Source organism: Anguilla rostrata, chromosome 6 (genome assembly GCF_018555375.3).
Source record: "Anguilla rostrata isolate EN2019 chromosome 6, ASM1855537v3, whole genome shotgun sequence".
Lineage (NCBI taxonomy): Eukaryota > Metazoa > Chordata > Actinopteri > Anguilliformes > Anguillidae > Anguilla > Anguilla rostrata.
The window spans coordinates 905814-921788 of record NC_057938.1 but is presented as its reverse complement, the minus strand read 5'-3'; the positions used below and the strand labels follow the sequence as shown (position 1 = coordinate 921788).

The 15975-nt window shown below is 48.4% G+C and overlaps 1 protein-coding gene across 1 annotated transcript in view; it reads right to left on the bottom strand.

The window, feature by feature from the left end:
• LOC135257914 (leucine-rich repeat-containing protein 7-like) overlaps positions 1-11214 on the bottom strand; it is a 29231-nt gene extending 18017 nt beyond the window's left edge. The window contains exon 1 of the mRNA XM_064341130.1: positions 10321-11214. Coding sequence (XP_064197200.1) covers positions 10321-10345 — 25 coding nt within the window. The 5' untranslated portion in view covers positions 10346-11214. The remainder of the gene's footprint in view (positions 1-10320) is intronic.
• Between the last annotated feature and the right edge of the window lie 4761 nt (positions 11215-15975).

Here is a 15975-nt window from a genome sequence, read left to right as displayed (position 1 = left end):
AAGTTAGCACGTTAGCATCAGTCGCGTCCACTGACAAACGAGCAGGGCCCCGCCTATCTGCGCAGTCGTCCAGTCGAGTCACGCAGCAGGCTCGCCTGAGGATCATTCCCGTCTGCGCAGCTGCCTCAAGAAAATCGCAATTTCACGATTGACCAAAGGGGGCAGTATCACACCGTGCTTTACGAGACAAGCTCACGCAACCATTAAGCAGGAGGCGGGACAGTCAATGTGCAGACAGACCACAGGAATTCAGGTCACAAGAGGGGGCGTTGACGTACCATGTGACAAGGACACACTGACTAAAATCCCTCCGTCCCCAGGTCACTGAGGCTCCGGCCACCCTGCAGGATTTATGGCCAATCATGTACCTGCCTGCAGGATTCCTGACCAATCGTGTACCACCTTGAGGCTTTATTGCGAATCATGTGCCTCTGCAGGATTCCTTATCTCGGTCATCATTGGCATGTTGATTCCAAACTTGCACTACACCACCTGATTTTACTTCCTGGACCAAGGAGGTAAAGTAATGAGTGAAATCTGGTGGTGTAGTGTATGGCTGGAGCAGATGCTACAGACACTGCAGCCCGCAGGACCAGGAGCTGAGCCGCACTGCAGTGGGGTGTTTCACTGCTGCAGTGATCCAGTGTTTCACAGGGCAACTAAAAGGCTCCAACTTGTGCGATTTTACTGACACCATTTTATTTTTTCAGTAAATGCTCTTTGTGCTCAGTTAAATGTGCTGCACAAATAAAATAAAACTGAATTAATAAGGCCTGCAGCTTCTGTTGTTTCTATGCTTTTTTCCCTCTCTTTGTGATCTTCTTAGTTGTGCGATTTCGGTCTTGTTCTGCGTGTAATTTGTTGCTTGGATCTTTAGCCCAGTTTTTTGTGTGTTGTTCCTGCCTATGAGTCCAGCTGGGCAGACAGGTTTTTAAACAGGCAATTAAACCAACAGACAAATGCAGCTCCATCCGGTCGAGAGCAGGGTTGGCAGCTTTTCCTTATTCAAATACGGGACAAACCAGAGATGTAAGTCAGGGGTGTAGGGGTGGGATGAGGTGGTTATTCGTCGAAAGAATTATGTTTGTGGCACAGCGTAACCGAATAGTAACCAAATTTGATTGGTTATTCACAGGAGAGCCATATCGCGGTTTGGTTTTTTGGTATGCTGAAAGCTTAGGACGCCTGGTCACTGAAAGAAAATCAAACCCGTGCTTTCGACAGTCTTAACTGATCAAGAGGCACCGTAACAGACATCAGCACACACAGTGGGGCCCCAGCACAGCACACACAGTGGGGCCCCAGCACAGCACACACAGTGGGGCCCCAGCACAGCACACACAGTGGGTCCCCAGCACACCACACACAGTGGGGCCCCAGCACAGCACACACAGTGGGTCCCCAGCACAGCACACACAGTGGGGCCCCAGCACAGCACACACAGTGGGGCCCCAGCACAGCACACACAGTGGGCCCCAACACAGCACACACAGTGGGCCCCCAACACAGCACACACAGTGGGGCCCCAGCACAGCACACACAGTGGGGCCCCAGCACAGCATGAATGTCATTTAGAATGATTCCAAGGGTTCCGACAAACAGGGCCCCTCAAAAATATTAGAACACAGGTGATATCTTTTCATGGGGCCCAGAATCCCTGGTGGTGCCCCAGCTTGGCTGAAACAGGTATGTGCCTTTTAATACAGGGCTGCCGGAATCCCTGAGCTGACATTCAGTTCAGTTCAGTTCAGTTCAGTTCAGTTCAGCTCAGCTCAGTTCAGTTCAGTTCAGTTCAGTTCAGTTCAGTTCAGTTCAGTTCAGTTCAGTTCAGTTCAGTTCAGTTCAGTTCAGTTCAGTTCAGTTCAACTCAGTTCCACTCAATTCTACCCAATTGTATTTAGTAGGGATCAGATTTATTTTTGTGGCTCTTATTTAGAGGCACAGTCACAAAGACGCATTACAGGGGGAATAAGCTGAACCCTGAAAACTCAGCAGTGGGAGGAGAAACGCAGAAACGGCGGTGAGAAAAAACTCCCCGATGGGAAGAAATCTGGGGAGAAACCGGGCTACAGAGGGGGGGCCCCTCCTCCGCTGGCCGGCCTGGTGTAAGAATTAAGATTGGTAACAGAAACTGGTACTGCCAATAAAAATGTAATGCGGGCTCTATCCGAGCAGGGCTGGGAAGGTCACAGTCTGAGGCATTAAACTGGACACGGAAGTCACACTGCAAAGGATTATGGGAAGTCTCGGGAGTGCCATCTGAGGCAGTGCGTGTCCAGTGTGACGGGCTAGCGGTAACGGGGTACCCCTTCACGCAGAAATCTGAGAATGAACACAACCGCTCACTGTCACGACACCCCTCCTGCCCATCGAAAATATACCCCCCCCCACCCCCCCCCAAAGGGAACAGCAGGGGCTGGCGAACACGTGCTCTTTCCAATACACAATTCTGCTGTGGCAGCGCTGAATGGTTTCCACGGTAACGTGCTCTCGAAGAGCGCATTATGGTCTGATGTTCGTAATTTAGCTGCAAGCTGCCGTCGAATGAACTGAATCCCACATGCACACACACACACACACACACACACCCACTTTAAGAACCCTCTCTCTCCCTCTTTCTCCTTCTCTCTCTCTCTCTCTCTCTCTTTTGCTCTCTTTCTCTCTCATACCATCTGAGCAGGAGTGCCTGCAGGTCTTAGGGTCTTGTTACACAAAGCAATTTCCACGAAACGTTCATTGCTTGCAACTAAATCGTTCTGGGATTGCTTTGTGTAACATCACTACAATTTAGTTGCAACCAGTTCTGAGCAGCTGAACTTCATGCAACCGATTTCATGCAACAGCCAATCAGGCTAGAGGTGCAGAACAGGGTGAGGAATAGACCAGGCTACAGGTGCAGAACAGGGTGAGGAATAGACCAGGCTACAGGTACAGAACAGGGTGAGGAATAGACCAGGCTAGAGGTGCAGAACAGGGTGAGGAATAGACCAGGCTACAGGTGCAGAACAGGGTGAGGTATAGACCAGGCTACAGGAGCAGAACAGGTTGAGGTATAGATCAGGCTACAGGTGCAGAACAGGGTGAGGTATAGACCAGGCTACAGGTGCAGAACAGGGTGAGGTATAGACCAGGCTACAGGTGCAGAACAGGGTGAGGTATAGACAAGGCTACAGGTGCAGAACAGGGTGAGGTATAGACCAGGCTACAGGTGCAGAACAGGGTGAGGAATAGACCAGGCTACAGGTACAGAACAGGCTGAGGTATAGATCAGGCTACATGTGCAGAACAGGGTGAGGTATAGATCAGGCTACAGGAGCAGAACAGGGTGAGGTATAGACCAGGCTACAGGTGCAGAACAGGGTGAGGTATAGACCAGGCTACAGGTGCAGAACAGGGTGAGGAATAGACCAGGCTAGAGGTGCAGAAGAGGGTGAGGTATAGACCAGGCTACAGGTGCAGAACAGGGTGAGGTATAGATCAGGCTACAGGTGCAGAACAGGGTGAGGTATAGATCAGGCTACAGGTGTGGAACAGGCTAGAGTTATAAAAAGTCTATTTAGAAAAGGTGGTGGACATTTTTACAGCTCATCATCTTCTTGTTTTTTTTTTTCTTGTAAGATTCCCGGCTCCATTAAGTGCCCATCTTGTTACCTAGCAACAGCATTACATAAAAAATATAAATACAGCACTCATGGTGAATGAAATGAAAGAGCAGAAATTCTACAGTATGAATGAATGGGTGGATGAAGAGTTCCAGGGAGAGAGAGAGAGGGGAGAGAAAGAGAGAGGGGGGAGAGAGATAGCAGGTACATGCACACACAAACGTAGGCAAACATAAGTTTCTGTAGATGTGAGGCTCTTGTACAGAGCAGTATGTTTCTGTAGATGTGACTCTTGTACAGAGCAGTATGTTCCTGTAGATGTGACTCTTATACAGAGCAGTATGTTCCTGTAGATGTGACTCTTATACAGAGCAGTATGTTTCTGTAGATGTGACTCTTGTACAGAGCGGTATGTTTCTGCAGGTAATGTGACTTTCTCAGCAATGAGCCGGCCGCCCGGGGGACTCAGCCTAGATTCTCCCACCATTAAACTCAGAAAAAAGGGCATTATGGGAAATTCCTCCTATTTTTAAAAGTCCCAAAAAAACCGTTTTTTATTTTTAAACAATGGTGTCTGTGTTCTGAACCACATAAAGCCACGCAGAACACCCCATCCTTCCCTCAGCATTCAAACGGACGTGACGGGAAGAGGCTCCTGCTCAAGGACCTCAGCATGCAGAAACAACGGCCTGCGTTTCCCTGCCTCTTACGCCACAACAACGCTAAACACCGCTAGTGCGAAACTAGCGACCTGCCTGAGAGGCTCCTGCTCCTGCCCCTGCTCCTGCTCCTGCCCCTGCCCCTGCCCCTGCCCCTGCCCCTGCCCCTGCCCCTGCTCCTGCTCCTGCCCCTGCCCCTGCCCCTGCCCCTGCTCCTGCTCCTGCCCCTGCCCCTGCCCCTGCCCCTGCCCCTGCTCCTGCTCCTGCCCCTGCTTCTGCGGCAACAGCAGAACGGAACGTTCCAGGGAATGGCGTCGGAATGACCGACATTCCGAACACGAGGAACCTGCGGAGCGGGATTGGGCCCTTAGTTACTGATCACTGCGCATTCGTCACTGCTGAATGTGTCCTCTACGCAACCTCAAACTGACCTCAAACTGGCCTCAAACTGGTCTCAAACTGACCTCAAACTGGCTTCAAACTGGTCTCAAACTGACCTCAAACTGGTCTCAAACTGGCTTCAAACTGGTCTCAAACTGACCTCAAACTGGTCTCAAACTGGTCTCAAACTGACCTTAAACTGGTCTCAAACTGACCTCAAACTGACCTTAAACTGGTCTCAAACTGACCTCAAACTGGTCTCAAACTGGTCTCAAACTGACCTCAAACTGGTCTCAAACTGGCTTCAAACTGGTCTCAAACTGGTCTCAAACTGACCTCAAACTGGTCTCAAACTGGCTTCAAACTGGTCTCACACTGGTCTCAAACTGGTCTCAAACTGACCTCAAACTGGCCTCAAACTGGTCTCAAACTGACCTTAAACTGGCCTCAAACTGGTCTCAAACTGACCTCAAACTGGCCTCAAACTGGTCTCAAACTGACCTCAAACTGACCTTAAACTGGCCTCAAACTGGTCTCAAACTGACCTCAAACTGGCCTCAAACTGGTCTCAAACTGACCTCAAACTGGCCCCAAACTGGCCTCAAACTGACCTCAAACTGGCCTCAAACTGACCCCAAACTGGCCTCAAACTTGCCTCAAACTGGTCTCAAACTGGCATTCAGGGTGTCAAACTGGCGTTCAGGGCCTCAATAAGGGCAGGTAGGCCCTTCAGATCAAACCCACTTCATTGGGCGAGCACTGCAGGACTGAATGGCCTGTTCTCGTCATTATGTGATGCTGTTCTGTTATGTCATTTCTGCAGCTACATGATAAAACACTGAACACTGTGAAAGCACGTGTACACAGCACCAGCCAGGCTCCACGTTGGCCCTCCTCTCTGCCACCCTCTCCTTTCTGTCTTATTAGAATTAATATGAAGTTCAGAATTAAAGGCTGAAGTATGAAGACAGGCCGGGCAGGAAGTCCCAAGGGAGAGTAATGAATGAGTTTGAGCACCTCCTCACTGAAGGAGAGTAATGAATGAGTTTGAGCACCTCCTCACTGAGGGAGAGTAATGAATGAGTTTGAGCACCTCCTCACTGAGGGAGAGTAATGAATGAGTTTGAGCACCTCCTCACTGAGGGAGAGTAATGAATGAGTTTGAGCACCTCCTCACTGAAGGAGAGTAATGAATGAGTTTGAGCACCTCCTCACTGAGGGAGAGTAATGAATGAGTTTGAGCACCTCCTCACTGAGGGAGAGTAATGAATGAGTTTGAGCACCTCCTCACTGGAGGAGAGTAATGAATGAGTTTGAGCACCTCCTCACTGAGGGAGAGTAATGAATGAGTTTGAGCACCTCCTCACTGAAGGAGAGTAATGAATGAGTTTGAGCACCTCCTCACTGAAGGAGCCATAGACTCCGCACACTGACCACAGACTGACCACAGACTGACTGACTGAGCACTGATTTAGAGTGTGAGCACAGAAGGTATGGGCAGTCTGGAAGGGGCCTATATGGTTTACTGGACATAAGGTCTGCCAGTGACTCAGTGCCTCTGATGCCTAAATGACCACAAACTGTTTCCACATAAACCAGAGAATGTGTATGCAGGGGCGTCACACCTACACACACACACACACACACACACACACTCACACACCTACACACACACATACACACTCGCACACTCACCTACACACACACACACACACACACACATACACACTCACACACTCACCTACACACACACACACACACACACACATACACACTCACACACTCACCTACACACACACACACACACACACACTCACACACTCACCTACACACACACACACACACACACACACACATACACACTCACACACTCACCTACACACACACACACACACACACACACATACACACTCACACACACACACACAAACACACTCACACACTCACCTACACACACACACACACACACACACACACTCACCTACACACACACACACACATATACCTGGCTCTATCAGCCAACCAGAGAACGCTACACAGTGCAGCCATGTTGTGGAGCAGCCCCCATCCCCCGGTCTGTGCTTCTCACTACCAATCCCAGTGTGGCTGTTCAAAATTCCCCGCAGCTGGACTGTCTAACCTTGAGCTCAGTCTCAGAGATCTGTCCTGCAGTCTTTTCTGCTAAGAGTGGAAGAGACAGAAGGAAGAGGACAGTTTCCCTTCTGTAGAGTAAACCCTCATCAGCTGTTACCGCATTCACCCTAAAAGCAGCCCCTACATGTCCACACAGCGTGAATCCTTTTCAGCAGTCACCGCATTCACCCTAAAAGCAGCCCCTACATGTCCACACAGCGTGAATCCTTTTCAGCAGTTACCGCATTCACCCTAAAAGCAGCCCCTACATGTCCACACAGCGTAAATCCTTTTCAGCAGTTACCGCATTCACCCTAAAAGCAGCCCCTACATGTCCACACAGCGTGAATCCTTTTCAGCAGTTACCGCATTCACCCTAAAAGCAGCCCCTACATTTCCACACAGCGCATTATGTCCTTCTGCATTCAGTGGGGGGGGGGGGGGTGTTGGTCTGCCCTCCCAGGGAATCGAATTTGCAACCCTCGGGTTACAAGCACAGTTCTACACCTCATGCCTGCATGGGCCTTTTAGAATAAGCAGAGACCAGCAGACCCATGTCAGTCATGTGACAGCGAGCATGACACTGTTTAGACACACCCCCCATTTGAGACAGGCCCCTCCTCTCAGTCAGGTGCAGATTGGGGCCGTGTCCAAAACAGCCTCCTAACTATTGCGTTCTCAAAGTATGCACTGTCTGCTACGCATACTGCCTACTCTTTAGCGTGTATTATTTTATATGCTATGGACAGTGTCTGGAAAATGTCCTCCACACTATTTTCCAGTGGTACCGCGAAAGTGCCATAAGAGGTCCTGTCCTTGTAGTAAAAAGGTCAGGCCTCTTCGTCCCTGATTTATGGAACCCCCCCCCCCCCCCCCTTCTCTGTGGGGCCTCCTAAGAAGTATGATTTCCTTCCTAAGTGTGCTTCTGAACACACTCAGCAAAACCCCAGAAATAAGCATATCATCTGGGGATTTTAAGTACACCACATTTAGATGAAATGACTACATACTCAACAGCGGGCAAGTAAGCTGCTCCATGGCCTGGGGCTCAATATCTCTACAAGGGACAAGAGCGAAAGAGGCGTGGCCACGGACATCAGCGGAGGTCAACACGGAACGGACGTTTTGTACCAGAGCAGTGTGTGTTATTTCTCGTAAAATAAAAATTTTACGGAATATTTTTGAGAGAGAGAGAGACACTGCACATCTTTCAATGAGTTCCTTGTGAATCTCTAGGATAAAAACATTTTCAAGGAATTTAAAGAGATAAAAAATAAAATGTCAAGATGTCCTGTTGTACTAAAACAGCAAACTGAAGCCTATCCACAGGGATTATCCAACGATCAACCGACAGGGCCATTCATCTTCTGGAATGGCCTACTTTTTTTTCCAAGCTCACAAACACATTTTCTCTTACTTTAAAGCAAAGGGTGCATTTTAAGTATTGTTATCTGTGAAATCATATCAGTGATAAACTATGAAACTTAGCCCTCTGTGTTGGAGTCAGTGGCCTGACGGACTCTTCCTCAGGCTATAATGAAGCACACTGTTGCAGACCTACGCTGCAACACTGCACTGCACTGGAAAACTACAGTGGAACACTGCACTGGAACACTGCACGGGAGCAGAACACTGGAACACTGCAGCAGAACATTTCACAGGAACACTGGAACAGAATATTCCACTGGAGCAGTGCACGGTAGCAGCATAACACAGGAAATATTTTTACATACTTGTCCTGTGTTAAGATTCCAAGAGGAAAACTAGAATTTTAAAAAATACATTTAATTTACTGAGGAGTTTAGGGTCAATTCAGGTTAACTAAAAGTAATGGTTTACAGGAAGAAATTCAGCCTAATAACATATTTCATACTTCTGAACGAGGATCACTAAGATCTGAATGAACTCATTGACCCAGACTGGAACTGTTACTTCATAAGGTAGTAAATATGAGTCAGAGGACCACTGCAGATCAGCAAAATTATAAACCCACATGACCCTCTGCATCCACCACACATAACTACACCCACCATATCAAAAACTGCATCCACCACATAACTACACCCACCATATCAAAAACTGCATCCACCACATAACTACACCCACCATATCAAAAACTGCATCCACCACATAACTACACCCGCCATATTAATCACTGCATCCACCACCTAACTACACCCACCATATCAAAACTGCATCCACCACATAACTACACCCGCCATATCAAGCACAGTGTACATGCAAGTGTTTCACAAATTGACATAATATTTCTGTTCCATATTTGTCACTATGTGCTAATGCTTTAATAAAGGAGGGGGCCACAGTAGGTGCATTTGTCATTAAGTGTGTCATGGTTTCAGAAATATTGGGAAGCAGTGAACTGGACTGTCCCAGACTGTGTTACTTTCGTGGAGAATCTGCATTCAGACTCCAGGCTCTGCTTTTTGCTGTGTTACCAGAAGCTGTTTTTCTGGCAAATTGAGGCATTGATAAAAACACATGAAACACAACCTCCCCAGTAATATGTCCCTGTAACAGGCTATATGACTTGTGCACAGGTGTCACACAAAACGGAAAAATAAAAATTTTAAAACAGCACTATGCTGATCAACTCAGAGGGGAAAGAACCAATGAGGATAGCTGTAATGACTTGTCCTATCAGTTAGCCAATAAGGTTTAACCAATAAGGACTCACCTTAACCTTCAATTGGAAGGTTTGGGGTTAAAGGGGGACATCCTTTCTCAGACTGTTATCACCAACGGCTAATGCTAGCTGGTCGCAATGGAAAGGGTCAGAACACCTGCTCAAAGAGCCAACGTGTAAAAATGCATCGACGTTATTCGATCATACCGAACAGACGCCATGTCTACTGTAATCTTAGCGGACTGGTGTACTCGGTGCTGTCAGCACCGCTAATTGCCGCGCTCACAGCGTTCTGCTTTAATGAGATGAACGGTGATAAATTCGACAGAAGTCCAGATGTCGCGTGCGTTTGCGACGACAGCACCAGCTGAGCCTTGCAGCCGGGTTCTCTCGTTCTCTCTCTCTCTCTCTCTCTCTCTCTCTCTCTCTCTCTCTCTCTCCAGCGTGTTGGATGGACCATCACACGGGCCCAACAGGCGAAATGCCGAGTCGTGGGAAGAGAGAGAGAGAGAGAGAGAGAGAGAGAGAGAGAGCCCCTAAAACATTCGTCTCTGTTCCCAGCATAGCCTAATTTGTGGTCATTAGTGTGCCATATATGTGAAATGATTTGCGGTACAGACCTGGTGGTTAGTGTCTACTAAAATGCGCCAACAGGACAGATACGTGTCTTTAGTGGGATTATAATTGACCTCAGACAGCTGTGGGTGGAAATGGAAACAGACATGATGATAGACCGAGAGGAAGGCCTCTTTCCCAGAACCACTGACACGGTAGAGCCTTCACTTAAATTTTCACGCGCATACGATATTACATTACAATAAATGACGTGGGTTCTTCCCGGCGTCTCCCGCCAGCGATGAGACGAAATCTTGACCGCAAACCGCAGGTCTGGGCTACTTACGTTGTATTGTTGAATGATTATCCATCGATGGTTCGCGAGCGCCAATCAATCAGAATCCAACTGTAATCCCAAACCGAGCCGTTAGTCTTGAGACAAATTCAAGGACCATCGTGCAGTTGCCTGCGCATAATAGGAGTCTCTTTCAAGAGCAATGCTCTCCCGCTGTCCGAAAACGGAGCGATCCCCATAGAGTCGCAGTGACAGAAGCGCTTCCCGTCAGTCGCCAATGATCACGACAAGCATATGATTCAATCAAATATCACTCCAAACCCCGCGGGGAGGGTGCACGTCTCGAACGCTTTATCTTGTATTCCGTAGTAGGAGAGCGAGAGGGGATGGAGCGTGCCTTTGCCGAGCATCGCAGATATACCTTTCCCCTCGGTGGTCCGTGGCAGAGAGAGGTACCAAGGACGTTAACCATTGGCTTCCCTACCCACGGATACGATGACCGCCTCTCTCCCCCTGCCTTCGGTACGGTTCAGAAGATGGGAGAGACGGAGGGATGGAGACAGATGATGGAACGCCAGAAGAGGAGTGGTTTACGCGTGAGGTTTATGCGTGCGCGTGTGAGGAAGGCGAAGAAAAGCTCGCGGATCCCTCGCTATTCCCCTCCTTCCGTTGCCTTTTACCTCATCACGCCGCGATCTGCCGAAACGCGGCTGCACGCGATGCAGAGGCAGAAAGCTGCGCTGTTCGGCATGCACGGGAGGGCGGCAGGCTCGCGGTTTAAATCATCCCTCATTCTCAGTGCGTGCACCAGTGCTTCTGGAGCACGGCGAAACGCATGACGTGACTTGTGTGCTTGTGTGGCAGGTGCACGGGAGACGACAGCACATTTTCTCCGCCCCAGATAGCTCGGGGAAAACACCGCGACGCTCCCCGGGCGACAGCTAAAAAAGCTGGCCTTTAAATCACGTAGCGCGAGGGGTTATCATGAAAGCGATGTCTCTGAAGATTCAAGGGTCGGAACAACAGGTTACTCCTGAATTACCCCTCGCTGCACAGTTCACCGTATATTCAACGTGCGCTGTTCGCTGAAAGAGAATGGAAGATGTATGTGAAAATATCATTTGCAAGGCCACGGTCTTCTGTGTAAATCCCTTTTAACTAAAATAATTGTGGAGGGTATCAGCGTAATGTAAACGTTGACCAATTTCGTCAGAGTTGTTAGCATTGGCTAAGAAAGAAATCAGGATAATTGAACACACGGGAAAGGACCAATTGGAATTTAACTATGGAAAATATGTAACAATACATTGTAATCAGAAATATGTAATAAAAATGAAATGCAATAAAACGAATCAACGTGAGTTTCCATCCCCTGTGCCTCAAAGCATCGCGGACTAGCCACTTCCGCCAGAAATAAGGGTCAGTATAAAAGGGAGCTGAGAGCGTTCGGTGAGTCGCCAGGCCTTTGAAATATGTGTGTCACGCGCTGCTGAAAAGATGCACCGTTGCCTAGGAGGTGCCCTGTCAGCCGGGAAGCATGTACAACCCGCGCGCCGACGGTACCGAGCAGTTGCAGGGCGCTTACATCATTCATCGCGTGGACATAATCTTGCATCGGGAAATGTCTAAGCTGGTTTCCCCCTTCTTCACAAAGAACACCGATCGCAGCAGCGCGCAGTTAAAGTGCTTTCGGCGCCACTGCTTTCAGACGCGATGCGACAGACACCATCTCCCGCCACAGTAGTATCTCCAGTCCCGTGGCAAGCAGGTAGCCGGTAGAAAATGTGATGATGTGTGTGGGGGGTGTCACGTGCAGGAGTAGTGACACTGTGCACTGTAGTAGTGTCAGTATTGGCCTCTGCGTTAGCATTTAGGTATTTTGCTCTAATCAGGAGTGACTAAAATCAGGCGCATAAAGGTTTAGGAAAAGGACAGAAACTATGCCAAGAAGCCATCAGTGTCACAACATACAGCTTAACAGAGGATGCCATAGTAGGTGCAAGAAGGAGACTGAGAATGCAGCACTTTAAGTAGCAGATGGGTTTGAGGATGTAGCTTTAGCATGGGTTGAGCTACTACCGCCCCACTATAACCCTACTGCTGCACTACGATGGCTCTGTTAGCATCCTGCTTATTGTACAATCTGTAGTAACATCATAATGGTCCATAAGGCTGTTAGCATCCTGCTTATTATACAATCTGTAGTAACATCATAATGGTCTATAAGTCTGTTAGCATCCTGCTTATTGTACAATCTGTAGTAACATCATAATGGCCTGTAAGGCTGTGCGACGGATGGGCCCCATGGTTTGGTCTCCAGTCCAGACAGTCTGGGCTGTTTGGTCAGCGGGAATTACAGAGGCTCACTGCTCACTCACCTGCCTGCGTTATGAGAGCACCTACCTGTGTTATGAGAGCACCTACCTGCGTTATGAGAGCACCTACCTGCGTTATGAGAGCACCTACCTGTGTTATGAGAGCACCTACCTGTGTTATGAGAGCACCTACCTGCGTTATGAGAGCACCTACCTGCGTTATGAGAGCACCTACCTGCGTGCGCTCTGCTGGACCATAGCGGTTATGAGAGTACTTACCTGCGTGCGCTCTGCTGGACCGTAGCGGTTATGAGAGTACTTACCTGCGTGCGCTCTGCTGGACCGTAGCGGTTATGAGAGTACTTACCTGCGTGCGCTCTGCTGGACCGTAGCGGTTATGAGAGTACTCACCTGCGTGCGCTCTGCTGGACCGTAGCGGTTTTGAGAGTACTTACCAGTGTGCGCTGTGCTGGACCGTAGCGGTTATGAGAGTACTTACCTGCGTGCGCTCTGCTGGACCGTAGCGGGTATGAGAGTACTTACCTGCGTGCGCTATGCTGGACCGTAGCGGTTATGAGAGTACTTACCTTCGTGCGCTATGCTGGACCGTAGCGGTTATGAGAGTACTTACCTGTGTGCGCTCTGCTGGACCGTAGCGGTTATGAGAGTACTTACCTGTGTGCGCTATGCTGGACCGTAGCGGTTATGAGAGTACTTACCTGTGTGCGCTATGCTGGACCGTAGCGGTTATGAGAGTACTTACCTGCGTGCGCTCTGCTGGACCGTAGCGGTTATGAGAGTACTTACCTGCGTGCGCTCTGCTGGACCGTGGCGGTTTTGGCGGTGAGTGCTGGCGATGAACATGCTGGGCTGAGGCGCTGTGTGGTGAGGTTAAGCATTTTTGTTCCCACTGTAGCCTCATTGCGTGTCTAAGGGAAATAAAATGAAGCACGCGAACCAGCAGCAAGAACTGGCACGCAGCTGGACAACATATACTCACCATTCGTTTGAAAGATTTGAAATAAACCAGTCATTACAGTGGGTAGCTAGAGGTTACAAACAGAACCAGCAACTATGGATGAGATGCTCATGGTGGAAATTCAACAGCTTGGTTTCCCTGACAATCCCCAGGCAGTTATGAGTGTTTCCACTTGTGTGTTTCTGGGAAAGTATGCAGCAATTCCAGTTTCAGAGGTAGACCACTGCCTATGTGTGTGTCCATCTGTGTGTTCCTGCTCACAATTCCTCTGTGTACTTCAGTTTCACAACAGCATCGAAGATGGCCGACATTCTCAGGACACTCAGGACACCAACATTTCTCACCCAGCATTCTGGAACACTCAGGACACCAACATTCTCATCCTGCAGTCTCCTCATGCTGAGCTTTTGTAATACATACCCCTGATCAATTTTAATATTATTAATCATTTATTTGAACATTGAATAAACATGTCTCTCATTTCAGTCTGGGATAATTTGCAGCACCTGTCCCTAGATGGGTTTCTGTGACATTGCAGTGAATAAATAATCCCTGCTCATCAGCCTGTGTGGCACGGCTTGGTTCTTACATCACAGGCATTTGTAGGTGGTCTGAAATGCCACTCAAAACCGATGGAGGCTCACAGCTCAATAGCCCACCGGCTCTTAACCAATCAGGGAGAAAGGGGTAGGAGCTAGGCCCAGCACATGCACCTGCAGCTGTGAGCTCTAAACGCTCTCACACCCACCTGTCTGACTCACCGTTTACCCCAAAGGCTGCAGGAGAAGGTCCCATGGACTGGGTGATTTTAAAAATACAGTCTACAGTATTACTGCCTGTTTGGATACGCTCTACAGTATTACTGCCTGTTTGGATACGCTCTACAGTATTACCGCCTGTTTGGATACGCTCTACAGTATTACCACCTGTTTGGATACGCTCTACAGTATTACTGCCTGTTTGGATACGCTCTACAGTATTACTGCCTGTTTGGATACGCTCTACAGTATTACTGCCTGTTTGGATACGCTCTACAGTATTACTGCCTGTTTGGATACGCTCTACAGTATTACCACCTGTTTGGATACGCTCTACAGTATTACCACCTGTTTGGATACGCTCTACAGTATTACTGCCTGTTTGGATACGCTCTACAGTATTACTGCCTGTTTGGATACGCTCTACAGTATTACTGCCTGTTTGGATACGCTCTACAGTATTACTGCCTGTTTGGATACGCTCTACAGTATTACCACCTGTTTGGATACGCTCTACAGTATTACCACCTGTTTGGATACGCTCTACAGTATTACTGCCTGTTTGGATACGCTCTACAGTATTACCACCTGTTTGGATACGCTCTACAGTATTACTGCCTGTTTGGATACGCTCTACAGTATTACCACCTGTTTGGATACGCTCTACAGTATTACTGCCTGTTTGGATACGCTCTACAGTATTACTGCCTGTTTGGATACGCTCTACAGTATTACTGCCTGTTTGGATACGCTCTACAGTATTACTGCCTGTTTGGATACGCTCTACAGTATTACCACCTGTTTGGATACGCTCTACAGTATTACCGCCTGTTTGGATACACTCTACAGTATTACTGCCTGTTTGGATACACTCTACAGTATTACTGCCTGTTTGGATACGCTCCACAGTATTACTGCCTGTTTGGATACACTCTACAGTATTACTGCCTGTTTGGATACACTCTACAGTATTACTGCCTGTTTGGATACACTCTACAGTATTACTGCCTGTTTGGATACGCTCCACAGTATTACTGCCTGTTTGGATACACTCTACAGTATTACTGCCTGTTTGGATACACTTCACAGTATTACCACCTGTTTGGATACGCTCTACAGTATTACTGCCTGTTTGGATACACTTCACAGTATTACCGCCTGTTTGGTTACACTTTGGTTACACAGTATTAGTGCCACAGTATGAAGAATCTCAGCGAGAGGGATACCACTGAGGAAGAGCCTGGAGGATTGGCAGACTGGGGTCAAACTGAGGTCAAGGCTGTCAAGGTCAAATTGAGGTCAGACAGAGGTCATTGCTGTTCAGCTCAAACTGAGGTCAGAACCTTGGTGCATTAATTTGCTGATATGGATGATAGGCTATTGTAAGTGTAAAATGTGACTGTAGCTTTTTTGCAGTGGCATTGGTGAGAAATGAAGATCTATAATAAACTGTCCTGGAACAGCCCCTGCATTCACCTGCAGGTTCCAGGACGAAAACAAAGGTTTCCTCTGCACCTGTCCTGGAGCCATTAATCTACCTGTGTGCAGTGTTGCCATAGAGACAGGTGAGGTTACTGTACCTGTGTGTAGTGTTGCCATAGAGACCGGTGATGTTACTGTACCTATGTGCAGCATTGCCATAGAGACAGGTGAG